Source organism: Trichosurus vulpecula, chromosome 8 (genome assembly GCF_011100635.1).
Source record: "Trichosurus vulpecula isolate mTriVul1 chromosome 8, mTriVul1.pri, whole genome shotgun sequence".
NCBI classification, from domain to species: domain Eukaryota; kingdom Metazoa; phylum Chordata; class Mammalia; order Diprotodontia; family Phalangeridae; genus Trichosurus; species Trichosurus vulpecula.
Genome location: NC_050580.1, coordinates 73,739,709 through 73,755,789, shown reverse-complemented (window position 1 = coordinate 73,755,789; position 16,081 = coordinate 73,739,709). Strand labels below are relative to the sequence as shown.

General features: G+C 39.2%; 1 protein-coding gene across 4 annotated transcripts in view; it reads left to right on the top strand.

Annotated features, from left to right (window-relative positions):
- Positions 1–16,081, top strand: part of TMEM273 (transmembrane protein 273) — a 187,737-nt gene that overhangs the window by 122,664 nt on the left and 48,992 nt on the right. The window contains exon 1 of one of the 4 annotated variants that reach the window (XM_036735409.1): positions 13,363–13,431. The exons of the other annotated variants lie outside the window; for them this stretch is intronic. Coding sequence (XP_036591304.1) covers positions 13,386–13,431 — 46 coding nt within the window. The 5' untranslated portion in view covers positions 13,363–13,385. Of the gene's footprint in view, positions 1–13,362; positions 13,432–16,081 lie in introns of those variants that run through there. 4 annotated transcript variants of the gene reach the window in all.

Sequence of the window (16,081 nt, the reverse complement as noted above, 5' to 3'; positions counted from 1 at the left end):
GTATAGAATAAGTAGAAATTCACTAACGTGTCCCACATAATCAAAAGAAGCTTAGTGACAGAGAAAAACTTTCAGGAAGGCATTGGAGGAAGGAAAAGTTGGTTGCTTCAGGAATGGAGGACATGGGAAGAAAAAAAGTGTGGAGTATACTGTTGATCTAATAAAAACAAATTAAGAAATATAATCTTGTACTTAGAGCAGGAAGAACCCTCAGAATAGGCTCACAGAGGTTAAGAGATTTGGTCAAGGTCCCACAGGTAGCAAACAACAGAGGTGGGATTTGAACCCAGGTCCTTTGACTCCAGAGTTCTTTCCATTGTTCTATGCTACCTCCAAATGGGAGAAGCATAGGTTAGGAAATTAGGGAATCATGCCAGATTTACTACATAGTTACCATTTACCCCTTTTTACAACATTCTTACTAGCAGCAAATACTGATTGAGTAAAAATAGACTGTATGAAATCTTGCTATGCTCTGTAAGGGCTTACAGAATACTGATTATATGGCCAACAGTATCTTGGGTAGGACACAAATGAATGCACAAACGAATGGATGAAAAAGCATTTATTAAGCACTTACTATGTACAAAGCCCAGGGCTAAGTGCTGGAGATAGAAAGAGAAAAAAAAGATAGTTCATTTTAGTGTAGAAAGAATTGCTATTCGCAGGGCTCTTGGATGCAGAGTTCTAGACTATTTCCATCAGGTTCTGAGGGCAGGTAATATTCATATTGTGGTGAGGATGACCCAATCAACACAAAGAATGCCACCTAGGGGAGGTCTTGAAGTCTGCATATCTTTAGCCTAATCTGAATCATCTCCATCCCCATCTTTATTACTGAACACTAGAAATGGATCAAAGGGGTAATTCTAGGATCCTAAAAGAATCTTAAAGAGTTTCTCAGAACAAAAAGGGGGTAAAATTCTGCTCTGTATTCTTTCAACAGGAAATGAATTTTGTTGTATTTTCATTCACTTAAAATTAGCCTTCCATAATACTGCTAGTGGAGGCAACATGGCCCAGTACAGGAGACAGAGTGTTGGACCTGGCGTCAGGAAGAACTAGGTTCAAATTCTACTTTTGGTGCCAACTAGTTATGTGGCTTTGGGTAATCATTTCATCTCTCTAAGCTTTGATTTTCTCATCAGTAAAACAGGTGTGATAATACCTGTACCACTTCATGAGGTCACCATGAGACTCAAGGGATATACATCTGTTTGGCAAAGTGTTTAGTAAACTTTAAAATCCAATACAAACACTACATGTTGTTATGCAGAACGCTTCTCATACCCTTGCAAATCACTGTCAAAGCAAGAAAGACTTCAAAGCTTTTCCTTTTAACATTTAGGTTGGAGTTTCCAATCCATTGCAGCCCTGACAGCTACCTTTGACGATATCCCTTCTATCCGTCGGGTACTTATTGGAAATTGAAGGGGAAAATACCAGTCGCCTGTAGCTGGAGAAGTCTTGCCAAAACCAGATGTGACATAAAAAAATAGGAGATTAGGTTGAATCATATTACATCTGTAGCCTTGCAGTTAGGAAACCTGGATTTGAATAATGATTCCTCGCATGTGGCATTCCAGCTGCCATCTCAGTGTCTCTGCACTGGAAGTCCCCCATGCCTGGAACACACTCTCTCCTTACCTCCATTGTCTTTTAAAATGTAGCCATAGTGCCATAGTGCATAGAGTGCCAGATTTGGAGTCAGGAAGACTCGTCTTCATGAGAGGAAATCTGGGCTTAGACACTACCTAGATGGGTGACCCTGGACAAGTCACTTAACCCTGTTTGCCTCAGTTTCCTTATCTGTAAAATGAGCTGGAGGAGGACATGGCAAACCACTCCAGTATTTTTGCCTAGAAAACCCTAAATGGGGTGATGAAGAATCGAACGTGACTGAAATGACTCAACAATTACAAAAACAAAACAAGTGTCATTATCTTCTGCATGAAACCTTTCCTGATCCTTTTCACTGCTAGTGACCTCCCAAATAGCCCTTATATTTAATTACTAATATATATGCAAATATGTGTATGTTTACATATACATAATATACATATATGTGTATACACATATATACATTTGTTTATATTCATTTTGTAGTTATACTCTATAGATTTATATGCTATAGATTTGTATGTATGTATTATAATACACATATCATATGTATTATATATAATACAGATATATATTGTTTCTGTCCTTAGAATGCAAGCTCTTTGTGAGAAAGCGCTGTTTCCTTCTTTATTTTTGTATCCACAGTGCCTAGCATGGTGCCTGCTATATAGTAGGCACTTAAATACTTGTTGACCGATCGACACTAGCTACATGACCTTGGATAGATTTTTTAGCCTCTCTGAGCCTCAGTTTCCTCGTCTGCAAAATGAGATCATAATACTTTCATTGTCTACCTCACAGTATTATGGGGATAGGACTTTGTAGACCAATAAAGTGCTATATAAAGGGAAGTCAATAAACATTTACTAAGTACCTACTATGTGTCAGGCTGTGTTAAGTGCTGAGTGTTCTGAGTATTCACATATGATGAAGAAGGGAGAGGTGACTAGCCACAAGAGAAGTCAATTCAAAATGATTGATAAGTCAAACTTTGGACCATAGTTGGTAGCTACATTTAAGATGAAGTATGCCTAAATTGGAGGAGGACCATCAACAAAGTGAATCAATCTGAGTGAGAATAAGATGGGGGGGTATTGAAGAGTTAGATGAGGACTGATTAAAAGAACTGGAGATATTTAATCTGAAGAAGAAAGGATTTGGGGGGGTGGGTAGTGGCAGGGAGGGTTTGTTTATAGATTGGCCAGGTATAGATTGGCCTCAAATTCAAGTTCATTGTCTGGAAAGATTGAATCAACAAGGCAAATAATTTAAGAACAAAACAAGCAAAAACCCTGAACTGAATAAAAATAAACTAAGTTTCTGGTCTTTGCTGAACAGGACATATCTACACCAAAGCAAGCAGCAGCCTAATGGGAATAAACGGTTCATCAAATCTGAAGAGATACCTTCTCTTGATACCGGTTTATATAAGCAGAGAGCTTCATGCATTCAGCTTTTCCCCATTCCAGAGGTCCATGACTAAGGGCTATAAATGTCTTTTAAATCATTAACACTATGCAGCTTAATCAGTTACTTAGGGCACAATGTCTGGGCCAGACAAATAGGGCTTAAGACTGTTATGATCTTCAAAAATTTGTAGGGCTAACATTTGGAAGGGAGGTTAGACTTCTTCTGCCTGACCTCTGGTCAATGAGACCAGCAGAATGAACAGCGAAATGAGGCAGCACAAGGAGTGATAGGAGAATGATGCTGAGAGACTTCATATAAGACAACAACTTTCTGTTCATTGGGGTGACCAAAAGTGGGAATATGTTGGCTGGTCATGAGGGAGTGAGCTGCTTTTCACTGGAGTACCTTAGGTGAAGGCTGGATGACCACTTGGTGGGGGTCTCACAGAAGAGATTCCATGTTAGGTGTGGGTTAGAATAGATGACCTCTGGAATCTGGAGGCACTTCTAAAGCTGAGATTCTTTAAATGGGCTGAGAACTAGCATACTATAAGAAGTGCCCAGTGCCAGAAGCTAGAATCTGGTGAGAGTAATAAAAAAGACTATAAAGGCTGAGGGGGCTGGGTCTCTGTCAAGGGAAAAGGATAGCAAGAATGTCAAGGTATGCTATAGTCCTGGAATGGTCTAGGAAAAGGCATGGCCCTATCCCAGACCTTTCTTTATGTATGCCTTCTCTATATGACTGTCTTATGAAAGGGTTTTCCCCCCTTTTTTCCTTCCTTCTTTCCTCTCTTCCTTTCTGTTTCCCTCTCTCCCTCCCTCCTTCTTTCCCTCTTTCCTTCCTTCCTTCCTTCCTTCCTTCCTTCCTTCCTTCCTTCCTTCCTTCTTTCTTTCCTTCCCCTAATTTCTTAATTTATACCCAGCCTTTTCAGATTCCCATGTACATATATAGATGTGTGTGTGTATGTGTGTGTGTGTGTGTGTGTGTGTGTAATCTTTCTCTACTAGAATATAAGTTCCTTGAGGGAAGGGAATCTCTTTTTTTCTCCTTATATTTGCATTTCTAGCACTCAGCATCATAGTGCATGGTACATAAGCGAGCATTTAATACATGATTGTTGACCTGATTCGTCATGTGGATTCCTGGGGCAGGAAGGTGGGGCTGGAGGAAAGGGACAAACTGTCAAGATAGACTACTGCCAAGGTCAGAAGAGTCCGAGTTCATAAGATAATTGAATTGGAACATGTATAAATGAAATGGGTCCATGAGATGAGGTCCATGAATAATAACACTAACCAACAATTACATAGTTCTTTAGTGTTTACAAAACACTTCATGTGGATTGTTTCATTTGCACCTCATGACAACTCTGTGAGGTAGAAATGATAGGTTATTATTAGGGGAGTGGGGTTGCACTTGTGATTTCACGTGCATCACTTTTCTACGAATTTGTAATCTATCCATAGATCGTAAACCTCTCAAGAGAATACGTCCTTGTGTCTCTAGTGCCTAGCACAGTGCCTGGCACATAGTAGGTTGTTGTTATTTGTCCTTCGTTTTTGAAGAGGACCAATAACTTCATGAGGTGATGTTTTGATGTGTATGCGAATTGAATTTAAGTAAGGCAAAGTTGCACAAAATCATCAGCCTCTACTTAATAAATAAATATATACGTCTTACATATACATATATATCCACACATACATATTATATGTATGTATGTGTATATATATATATATGTGTGTGTATATATACGTATCTGCATGTATATTTTATAAACACGCACACACACACACACACACACACACATACAAATTGGTAGGAGAGTTGAATTAGCTCGTCCAGGGTCCCATAGTCAGTATGTGTCAGAGGGGGAAGATAGATATATAGATATTAACAAATGTTGATATTTATATAGTAAAGTTTTCAAAGCATAACCCATCAGTCCAGCAATTTTGCTTCTGGAGAGAGAGAGAGACTGTGTTATCTCAGGCTATAACATTAGCCCTTTATGTCCAGCCAGTACTTCATTTCCCAAGGGCTGATTATCCGATATGCAGATTCTTACAAAACCACTGCATTTCTCCCCTCATACTGCCTGCCTTCCTTGATGAAAGCTCCCTTTTCACTGGAAGGTGAGAGAGAAAGACACAAAACAATCCCTCTGTTTCTCATTTACAATGCTGGGTCCAAGTTTTGTGGGGAAGGGTAGAGCTTTTGGGGATGGTCCTGTCTGTGGTTAATCCCTATTGTCTTTCTCTGTCTCTTCTTTCTGTGGATACAAAGGCTATATTTAGTCATTTTAAAATGTGAAGACAGTGTAAGAGTTACTTAGTATAATAGGTTGACTATTATAGATAAAATTGCAGTTCAGTTAGGCCAGTTTGACATGCTAATCACAAATAATTTAAATACTAACTCTTCCCTCCCCCCCTTTCTTTTAAACTTTAGGTATAAGGGTAGTAGAGAAAAAGGAGAGACTTTAAGGCCTTCAAATTTCATACTGGTCACCAGCCTTGTGGTCAAAATTCCCTATGTAAGTACCAACTTTCTTGGAGTTGCATAAAAATGGCTTGTAGGCACTTTATTTCTGCGGTTAAAAACAAGTTTTTTGAAATGACTAAACTTTCATAACCCTTGGGAGATAAGTGTGTTAAAGAGGAACTTCTCTTTAAAAACGTAGATAAGAATAGCACGGACTGGCCAGTAACTTTCTGAAGATCACGCAACTACTGAATGAGGGAATGTTGATTTGTACCCAAGATACCGGATGGCCCAGCCTAGGATTATATTTCTGAACTACACCTAAGATTTTTCAGAATAACTGCTTTCTGAGCTTACACTGGACTACTGTACTTACTCTGGCCTTGTTTTCAGACTACCTTTGTTTTAGGAACACCTTGGCCAATTCCATCTGTGTTAAGGTCTTTTGTTCTGGATGGTTGGGGATTGGGTTGACTGCTCCCTCCTAAATCATGACAGTGGGTAGCAAACTACTCATCCCTCCCTCCATGCCTCCATGGGCCACTTGGAAAAAAAAATGAACATTGAAGTTACTTTGGGCTTGCAGTGGTTTCATTATCTTACAAACTGATTGCCTTAATAATGAAATTTGTGTCAGTATCTTAGCGACTTACATAAATTAGAATTATGTACATATGTGTATATATGCATGCTTGTATATGTGCATATACACATACATGGCCATATTTAAGCTGATTTAGTAATGCGATATTATCCCTGGGTCAGGTATAAATCTCAAAAATTTGTGTGTATATGTATATATGTGCATATATAAAATCTATACAATATGTGTGTGCATGCATATTACATATGTGTACATTTGTGTATATGCATATATGTGAGTGTGCATATATTTCATTTGTATTCACACATATACACATGTATGTATGTATGGAGTATGTGCACATAGACATACATATATCCAAATCACATACATAGAGACCTTCGTGATCATCCAATGCAGACTATTAATTCTATGGATGAGGACAGTGAGACCTAGAGTGATTAAGTGACTTGCCCAAGGTTTTCTAGTTAGTTAGCATAAATAGAACTCAGGTCTCCTAGTTCAGTGTTGTTTCCTATACCACACAGACTTTTAGTGACTACTGAGGTTCATGGTTAGTATTGCACCAAGGGTAATAATTTTCTATGTAAACTTTGAAGTATAAATACAAATTTGTTTTCTTTAGACAACCTTATTTCTAAGGTCAGAAATGCTCACAAACTACTATATTACCTTCTGGGCAATGAACTTTTATGACTAAAACATATCTTGAGAACCATCCACCATGTTGCAGAGGGGTTGTGATCATCACTGATGAAAATAATACCAACACAAATGAACTAGCTTGATTTCCCTATTATAGCACTTTCCCTTGCATCTTAAAACTTATATTTTCCCTATTTTAACAATGTTTTAATATACCTTGCTGCTCCTTCTAACCACCGTCCAACATCTTTTTTCTTTCACTCTCAAACTCCTTGAACAAGTGGTTCACAACTGTTCAACTATTATGGTATCCATGTTGGTCTATTGGCATGAATCAAGCAATCAAAATGCCTATGAGCAAAGAAAAACCATGCCTTTCAGAATATTATATTGATTTGTTTGGTTGTCATCTATGCTGGAACTAAGAAAATACAACTACACAAACAAAAACTGAGACAACACAACTGTAGTATTTTTCTCATCAGCTGTTCTCTAGTGTGTCTCCTCTCCCCTACACACAACTGAAGACAACTAAGCTGAATGCATTAAGTACACACGTCTTTGTTGTTGTTTGGTCCTTTGTTCTCAAAGAGAACTATGACATCAGGGAGGTGACAACATGATATACAAGACAATTAGATTTAAGTGAGGGAGGCTATGCAAAGTCACCAGCCTCACTTTCTCCTCCAGAGCCATTTGGAAGATGACCATCTGAGTCTAGCAGCAAGATATACATCTGGATAACTGAAGGTGGCCCAGAATTCAACAGGGACTTTGGCCTTTTTAAGCTAAAGACTTTAACAGGTTTCAATTTGACTGAGGCGACGCCCTTTCAGTGATTAAGGGTAGGTGACTCCTCTAACACTAAAGACCTGGGTTTGACTGCTTGTCTCCTTTGCAAAGGCTAAATCTTATAGTAGAAGCTTTGAATGGTTTCACAGGTATAATGCATGAAGAGGAGTTAGTCAGTCAGTAAACATCTTACTCTGTGCCAGGCACTGTGCTAAGCCTTGCAGATACAAAGAAAGACAAAAGATAGCTCCTGCACGGCCCTGAGTAGCTAGCTCACAGTCTACTGGAGGAGACAAAATGCAAACAACTTAAGTACAAACAAATTAGATACGGGATAAACAGGAAATAATCAACAGGAGAAGACACTGCATTTAAGAGGAATTAGGAAAAGTTTCTTGTAGGTGGTAGGATTTTAGCTGGGATTGAAAGGAACATGTGAGCTATAGAATTTTCCTCCTCCAGTGTTTTAGGTTTCTGATTCTTTCTCAACTTGTGGGTGAATTTGGTTATCTTGTCTTGGGATTTATTGAAATTTTCTGAAATTGTGCTGAGGAGGATCTTGTGAGTTCTGAGATCAGTGGCCCCAGACTATGTGAGAGTGTGGCTCTGAGGCTCCCCCAGTCAACGACTGTATAACACCCCAAGGAATAAGGTAACACCTTCACAACAGTTTTATTTGCCATATTTAACACCCTTGCATTGTTAGATGGATATATAGCATCATTTCTTCGAGATCCACTGTTGTAAGTCATTTCAGTCATGTTTGACTCTTTGTGACCCCATTTGAGATTTTCTTGGTGGAGATACTGGAGTGGTTTGCCATTTCCTTACTCTGTCTTAGATGGCCCAGAGATAGGCTGTGGTGGGGCTGACTGTACTTTTTGTGTAGTCTCTATTCATAAGCCCTAGCAATAACCTGGGGGAACAGAACAAAACTGAGAAAGGAGAAGGGGGATGAAGAAGAATCAGGATGCATGCTCTTCCCCTCAGATTACCCACAAACCAGGGTTACAACATAGATGTGCCTACTGGGCTTTCTGCTTTGTCCTCTCATCTTCCCATAATCCTCCAGAGAGAAGTATTTCCCCATTTGCAGTGAAGCCCTTGACTTGTAAAATGCTTATAGGCTGTAAAAGGCCTCTTTTCATGACCACAGGGACTCACTAGGTGACTTTTTTCTTTTTGTAATAAACATTTCTAGACTGATTGATTGATTGATTTACAAGATGGCCATCATCATGGGAGGTGAGATTTCCGAGTGAATTTCATTGAGGTTATAATGACAAATTTGGGGGTGAAAGAGTTTGGCCCAGTGGTAAAAGACAACCCTGGCTTTCAGAACTCCTGCCCACATTTAGCTCTTTTCTTTCCACTCACTCACTGTGTGTTGGGCACAGATTTTCTCCCTCCCAACAGGAGACCTCATTAATATCGGTAAAGTGCTTGGTGTCTTACAGGCCAGAACCATCCTCTATGTGAGAAACATCCAGATGAATTACTTTTGGGTTGGATATAGAATGAAAGTCCTCTGGGTAGGATATTTGTTTTCTCCAAATGAGTTTTCTTCAACCCTCAATTTACCTCATTTGTGTTCCCCTATGTTATGGTACTTTTGATGAAATATGAGATTCCAGGGTACACTGAGGGTTGATTTTTTTTGGTTATATATGACACATAAAAATCAATCTTTAAGAATAAGCTTCTAAAATCAGTGATAAAAAAGATGAACTGTTTTTCTCTACATCTGTTTACAAATATATTTATTCATGGGCTACATTTCACAGTCCTAGGCAATGTTATCTAAGACTTCATTGACTCCAGTCTTCCATCTCTTTGACCTCCATGTACTTGCTAGACTGTAGAAATTCACCAATATTTGTTGACATCAAAGAATTTTAAATTCACCTGCCTCTTGATCTACATTCGTGGTGTCTGAATATATCCTTCTCAGTCAACACCCTACAAAATAGAATTCATTTGATTTTATTCACCATTGACATTTTTTTCAATGTTCAAATTTGTTTAAAGGTGCACTTTCTACGGGTGAATACTTGATACTTTTTTCTTTCAATATTCTCCCCCTTGCTAGTCTCATTCAGTCCCATGGCTTCAGCAACTTCTTTTTCAATGATGCCTAAATTTCTGTATCTGGCTCTGACCTCATTTCTGAACTTCAGAGTGCCTAGATTCCTATATCCCTAGTTTCTAGGAGAAAAAAGGTTCTAAGGCTCCTTCATCAAGGATCAATACAAAAGGAATAAGGAGATACCTTCAGAACTGTTTCCTTTGCAGGATTTAACATCCTAACACTGTTAGAAGGATGAATGGTTTCACTCTTGGTGTTTATATTCTTAGTACCTGGCACAGTCTATGGCACATAGTGAGTGCTTCATACATGCTTGCTGACTGATTGATTTGTTGAATGAAGTTTTGTGTGACTCCCCCACCCCCAATCAATAATATTTTCTTCCCTCTTATCTCACAGCACTTTGTTTTGCAATTTTCTAATGAATTTATTGTATCATGAATATTACTGTCATCTATGTTCATGGCTTGTTGTTTGTCCAAGTTTCAAAGGGCCAATGACATTATGAGGTGATGTCTTGATTTACAGGTGAATTAGATTTAAATAAGTCAGAGTTGCACAAAGTCATCAACCTCATTATCTCTTCCAGCATCAGCGAAGTTCAGTGGCAAGACAAAACTCAGGATAATGGCGATGACTAGGGATGCAATAGATGACCTTAGCATCTTCAACATCTGACCAAGCTCTTAGCGTTCCACAGTGCCTGCTTCAGCCAGCTTCATGTTCTTTGAAACAAATTGTTCTCATCTGCCCGTTCTGCTGGAGGAAGTCTTCACATGTCACCCTAACTCAGTGATGGATTAGAGGACAGTCAGTTACCCTCAACCTGCCTAGACAGTTTTACTGTGGTGTGGCCTCTGCACATGCTACAGTTTCTTGGAACCTGAGGTAAGAGTTGCGTGAATCAGGCGGACGTCGAAGGTGGAAGAGCAGGTCTGAAAAGGGTTCAGCAAGCTTTCCCACCAGAGGTCCTTGTCTTTCTGAACATATACACCCCTCATGTCTCAATCCCCTTCTAGACTATAATCTCTATGAAGATTAGTACATTATCTAAACTTTAAAAAGAAATCTCTCTCAGTGCCCAGTACAGTTCTATGCTTCAGTAGGTGCTTAATATTTGATGGATGCATAAACAATTTGAATATTTTCTTATTCTGTAAGTTTCTGAAGGACAGAGGCTATGCTTTTTAAACTTGATTTTAACATTATTTATCACAAAACTAAATGCTTACAAAATTGTTGATGATGATGATGATAGTCACCTTTTTTCTCTTATTGCTCACAAGTGAAGACATTGATCTTACAGCTTGTTCAGACCACATGACATTTTGAGGCACCATACATTAATTTCAGGTCAAGCACTTAGAGAAAAAAATTGTCTTCTTGAGATGTGTATTTATGGACTTAACTGTAGACTTGTCGCAGAAATATTCTAACTTCTGTGGTTTCCCCTGAAAAGTCCCATTCTGAATTGCCACCTACACTGTCATTTGCTAAGATCAAGGTAGATAGAGAGGACATTTTGATGAACAAAAGGAAATGGATGCTCAGTGGTACAAGCTTCTAGGCAGTTTAGAGAGTACCAAATACTTCTTCTTATCTAATTAAGAACTTCTGGTAAAAAAAGTTTATATAGCTTAAAAATTTATGACTATGTAGACTTGGACTATTCTAGATGGTATCACTAGAGAGATTTGCTAAGACAGTTCACTAATTAGTAGGTGGCACAGTGGATAGAGTTCTAGGTGTGGAATCAGGAAGACCTGAGTTCAAATCTGTCCTCAAACACAATAGTTGTGTGATCCTGGGCAAGTCACTTAACCCTGTTTGCCTCAGTTTCCTCATCTGTCAAATGAGCTGGAGAAGGAAATGACAAACCGCTCCAGGATCTTTGTCAAGAAAACAGGGTCACCAAGAGTCAGATACAACTGAAATGACTGAACAACAACAAAGGATAGAGAATGGATAGAGCAGACTAGGAAGGAACAGGGTATATAGTGGATAGAATAGTGGCCCGGAAGTCAGAAAGGCTTCTCATTCAGCCTCTGATACTAGCTGTGTGACAATGGCAAGTTATTGAAACATTCCGAGCCTTAGTTTCTTCATCTGTAAAATGCCAATAATAAAACATGAAGGTTGTTGTGAGGATCAAGAAATATAAAGTGAATTTTTTAAAAAAAGTTTAATTTTGGTCTCCAGGCTTCTCTATTGGGAAGCTAGATGGTGCAGTGGATAGAGCATTGGGCTTGGAATTAGGAAGACTCATCTTTCTGAGTTCAAATCTAGCCTCAGACACTCACTAGCTGTGTGACTCTGTGCAAGTCACTTAACTGTGTGATTCTGGGCAAGTCACTTCCTTATCTGTAAAAAGAGCTAGAGGACGAAATGGCAAAGAGAAAACGTGTTGTAAGAGAAACTAGGAGCATAGGATACAGGGATCCCATCTTGACCAATGGTTTCCCCACTCTGACTATCTGGGTTTAGAAGAACCATAGAATTATAAAGCATGGAATAGGATTGCTGAAAAAGACTTTAGATCTCCTTTTATGGAAATCTTGTACTCAGAAAAGTTATTTGGCAAAGTCCACCCTGCTAGATGAAAAGTGACAAGTGCGTTTCCTTCCCATGCCCCAGTTTCAGAACTTCTTAAAACTGTTGAAAGAAATCTGTTGAAGAAAGAAACCCCTTTTCCTGTGTGATACTGTGATAATGGCATTTGGGCTCTACGTCGGTGCTGGAGGCATTGATATAGATGGATACTTTAGGGATGGATGGATAACTGGATGGGACACGAGCTCTGTGGAGAAAATGGACGCTAGAACTGAGTCATACAATTCTTTACATGTATAGAATGTCATTCCTTCTAAGATTATAATGTAATTTAAAAATATCCGTGTTATATAATGAAGCAGTGAATTATAGTGGAGCCCATAATGGACTTGGAATCAGGAGATCTAGATTCAAATCCTATCTCTGTTACCTATTGCCTATGTGACCCACAAACAAGTCGTTCACCTTGTCTAAGCTTCAGAGAGGAAAATATTTAAATAAACATAAGCTATTATTATCTCATTTATCTTAACAATAACTCCTCCCACAGACTTGGTTGGAGTAGTTGCTACTACACCTATTTTCTATATATTGATTGTATTTACATTCTTCATCGTTGTCTGAATGTTTGATATAGTATGTAATAAGCATAGCTAGCTTTTATATAGCACTTGAAAGTTTACAAAGAACTTATGATATCTTATTTGATCCTTACAACAACCCCGAAAGGCAGGTGTTATTAATTGTCCCCATTTTACAGATAAGGAAACTGAGTCTGAGAGAAATTAAGTGACTTGTGCAGCTAGCAAATGTCTGGGAATGGGGGCATAATTCAAACGCAAGTATTCTTGACTCCAAGTCCAGTGGTCTATTTCTTATGTCACCTAATTGGCTCTATGGTTTATCTACTAATGTCAAAGCTGGAAGTCACTTTAAAATTCAGTGTCTATCATCCCAGATTCTAGGAAAGCAAGGTTGTGATATTTATAATCCCTCCTTTGGAAAGGGCTACAAATTAGAAAGAGGGGAGTCTAAAGAGGCCAAGCATCTCCCTCCCAGGATGTGGCTGCTGTTTGTTTCCGTCCCCAGTCACGTGGTGTGGTTTGGCCCCAGCTCTTTTCTATGACAGTTCATGCAATCATGCATTAGCTAAGCTGCTGTGGGGGAGCCATCCAGCGCAGCTGGGCAGCCAGGATGGCTTTGGGTTCTGGGATCCTGAAGTTTCTTCTTCTTTTCTTAAGTAAGTATCAGCAGCAGCAGCAGCATTGCTTGCCCCTTCTGTAGAAGGTGAAGTTTTCAAGAAGTCAGTTTGGTTCTTGCTGTTTCTCTTTGAATTCTCCGTTAGTCCTATTTCCTCCTGTTTACAGAGAAATGCTCTTGGTGTATCTTGACTGAGCTATGACTTGCTGAAGAGGAGGCAGGTGAGCATGGGGGTGTGTGACTCTTCATAGGTGTGACGGGAAGGTTGGATGCCTATCCTCATTTATGAGTCCTAGAGCTCGTGATTGACATACATACTCATAACATCCTGGTTTTTCTTCTTCAAATTTAAGCTTGAGCTGCCAAATACAGAACCTAGGGTTTTTAATGTTTTGTTTTCACATTTGTGAGCTTTGGGGAGCTGTGCAATGCCTTTAGTTGACTAGGGGGCTTTTTTTCACAAACTATTTCTCCTTTCTGAGGAGTACTTACTAAGCAATGTGAAAGCTAGCCTCATTGAAATGGAATGGCTTAAAAAATAGATTTATAGATTAGTTCTGAAAAGGACCCAGTGCAAGAGCTTTAACAGGGAAGGGTGACTGGAATATATGGAGGGTACAAAAATTTAACCCATGCACTCCTACAAAATAGAAACTCCTTCTTTTTCATTTCTTCCTTCCTTCCTTCCTTCCTTCCTTCCTTCCTTCCTTCCTTCCTTCCTTCCTTTACATCTTCGTTTCTTTCTCTTTCTGTTTGTTTGTTTGTTTCTTTCTGTTTGTTTGTTTGTTTCTTCCTTTCCTAGGTCTCCTGCTCACAAAGTGTAGTGACCAATCACAGGGCTAATTGCAATACTGATTAGCATTGAAGCTTTTAGCCTTCTCTTCTTTCAACCTGGATAAGTTCACTCCTCCTTAGGCAGTATGGTGGTGTTCCACTCCCAAGGGCTCATCATATTGGTTTTGGACTTAGTGTAGACATCTGATTGGTGTAGCCCATTGAAACTCAGATTTATTGAACTAGAGAGGTCCTCCAGTTGCAGTTTTCCAAATACTGGGGACTACAGACATGCATCAACACACTAAAGCACTGTGGAAGAAGGGTGCTATCTCATTACAGGGTAAGAAAGCAGGGGAAGGAAATATCTTCTTACCCAATGCCAGCATTCTAGGACCAAGCTCTGATCACCCTATCTTAGTTACAGCTTTGGTCTAAGATCCTGTTAGTGCCTGCCTGGTTCAAATCCTCACACCACCTGTTCCTAGCTGTGTGATCTTAGATAAGTCACATTACTTTTCTAGGCTTCGGGACCAGAGAAGAGAAGATGTGGGTTCCTGTCAGGTATGGGGAGAGCAGATAGCAGCCTGTTTGTTCCCCTCCTCTGTTCCCTAAAGAAATTCTTAAGTGATCTGCCCCTTACTATCCCCTCCCTAAGGCTTTTCTTTCCCTCTTTTCTTTCCAGAAGACAAAACAAAACAAAACAACCTATCCCCTCTCTTGCAACTCCTTTGTAAACATGAAAACTGTCTATACAGTCTAAGTAATAATCTCATTACTACTTTCCCTCCTGGACACTGTGTGGGAGGGAGACTTTCTGAAACAGATCTGCTGGTGTAGAAAGCAAACAGGAACTGAAATCCCATGGGCTGGACTAAATGACCTCTGAGATGCCTTCTGATTCTGAGAATCTATTGACTAAACCACCATAATAACCATTCTTACCCATCCCCCCTTCAACTGAATTTTTCTCAATTACTTTTGATATCATTTTCACATCATAAATGATAGAGATGATTTCTGGGGCACAAGCTTACCCCAGTTGGTGATGCTGTTTGTTCCAAAAGTACTGGTTGTAGTTCTGCTTAGGAGAGAATCTGATCGAAGTCCATCAACTTTTATGTTAAGAATCTCACAAGTTGTTAGTGATGGAGTTGAGATTCGAACCTTGATGTTCCACTATGTAGTCCAGTCCTTTTACGATTTTTCCACTCAGCTGTTCTTTCATAACTTGTCGACTGTGAGCATAAGACTGAGGATTTAAAGCTGGAGGCGTCCTCATTGGCTATCTGGTCTCATCTCCTTATCATACAGATGAGAGAGTCCAGCAAAATTAAGCAGCTGACCTAAGGTCACACAGACAATTTATTCAGTTATTTTTGACTCTTTGTAATCTCATTTTGGGTTTTCTTGGCAAAGATGCTAGACTGGTTTATCATTTCCTTCTCCACTCATTTTAGAGATGAGAAAACTGAGGCAAACAGGGTTAAGTGACTTGCCCAGGGTCACACAGCTAGTAAGCGTCTGAAGCTGGATTTGAACTCAAGTCTTCCTGGCTCCAGACCCTGTAGTTTAATCACTGTGCCACCTACCTGCCCCCTGGAGTTCGCTATATCAATAAAAATCATAGGACTTATCCCAATTCCGTATGTATGAACCAGTTTAAACAAAAACAAAGAAACGACAACAAAAAAGACTGAATGCAGTTAAAAACAAAACTTATAACCCACACCTTCTTCCACAATATATCAAATTCAGAGATTTTTTTTTCCTTTTAGTGAGGGTATTCTTTTAATATAATTAGTCTGTGACTCTTTTTAATTTTAGGGAAACAAAATAAAATTTCATTTTTAAACAGGTCTAAATATGATGAAATAGCCTTGAAAGGCCTGGAGGAGGAGTGTAAGGATAGAGGT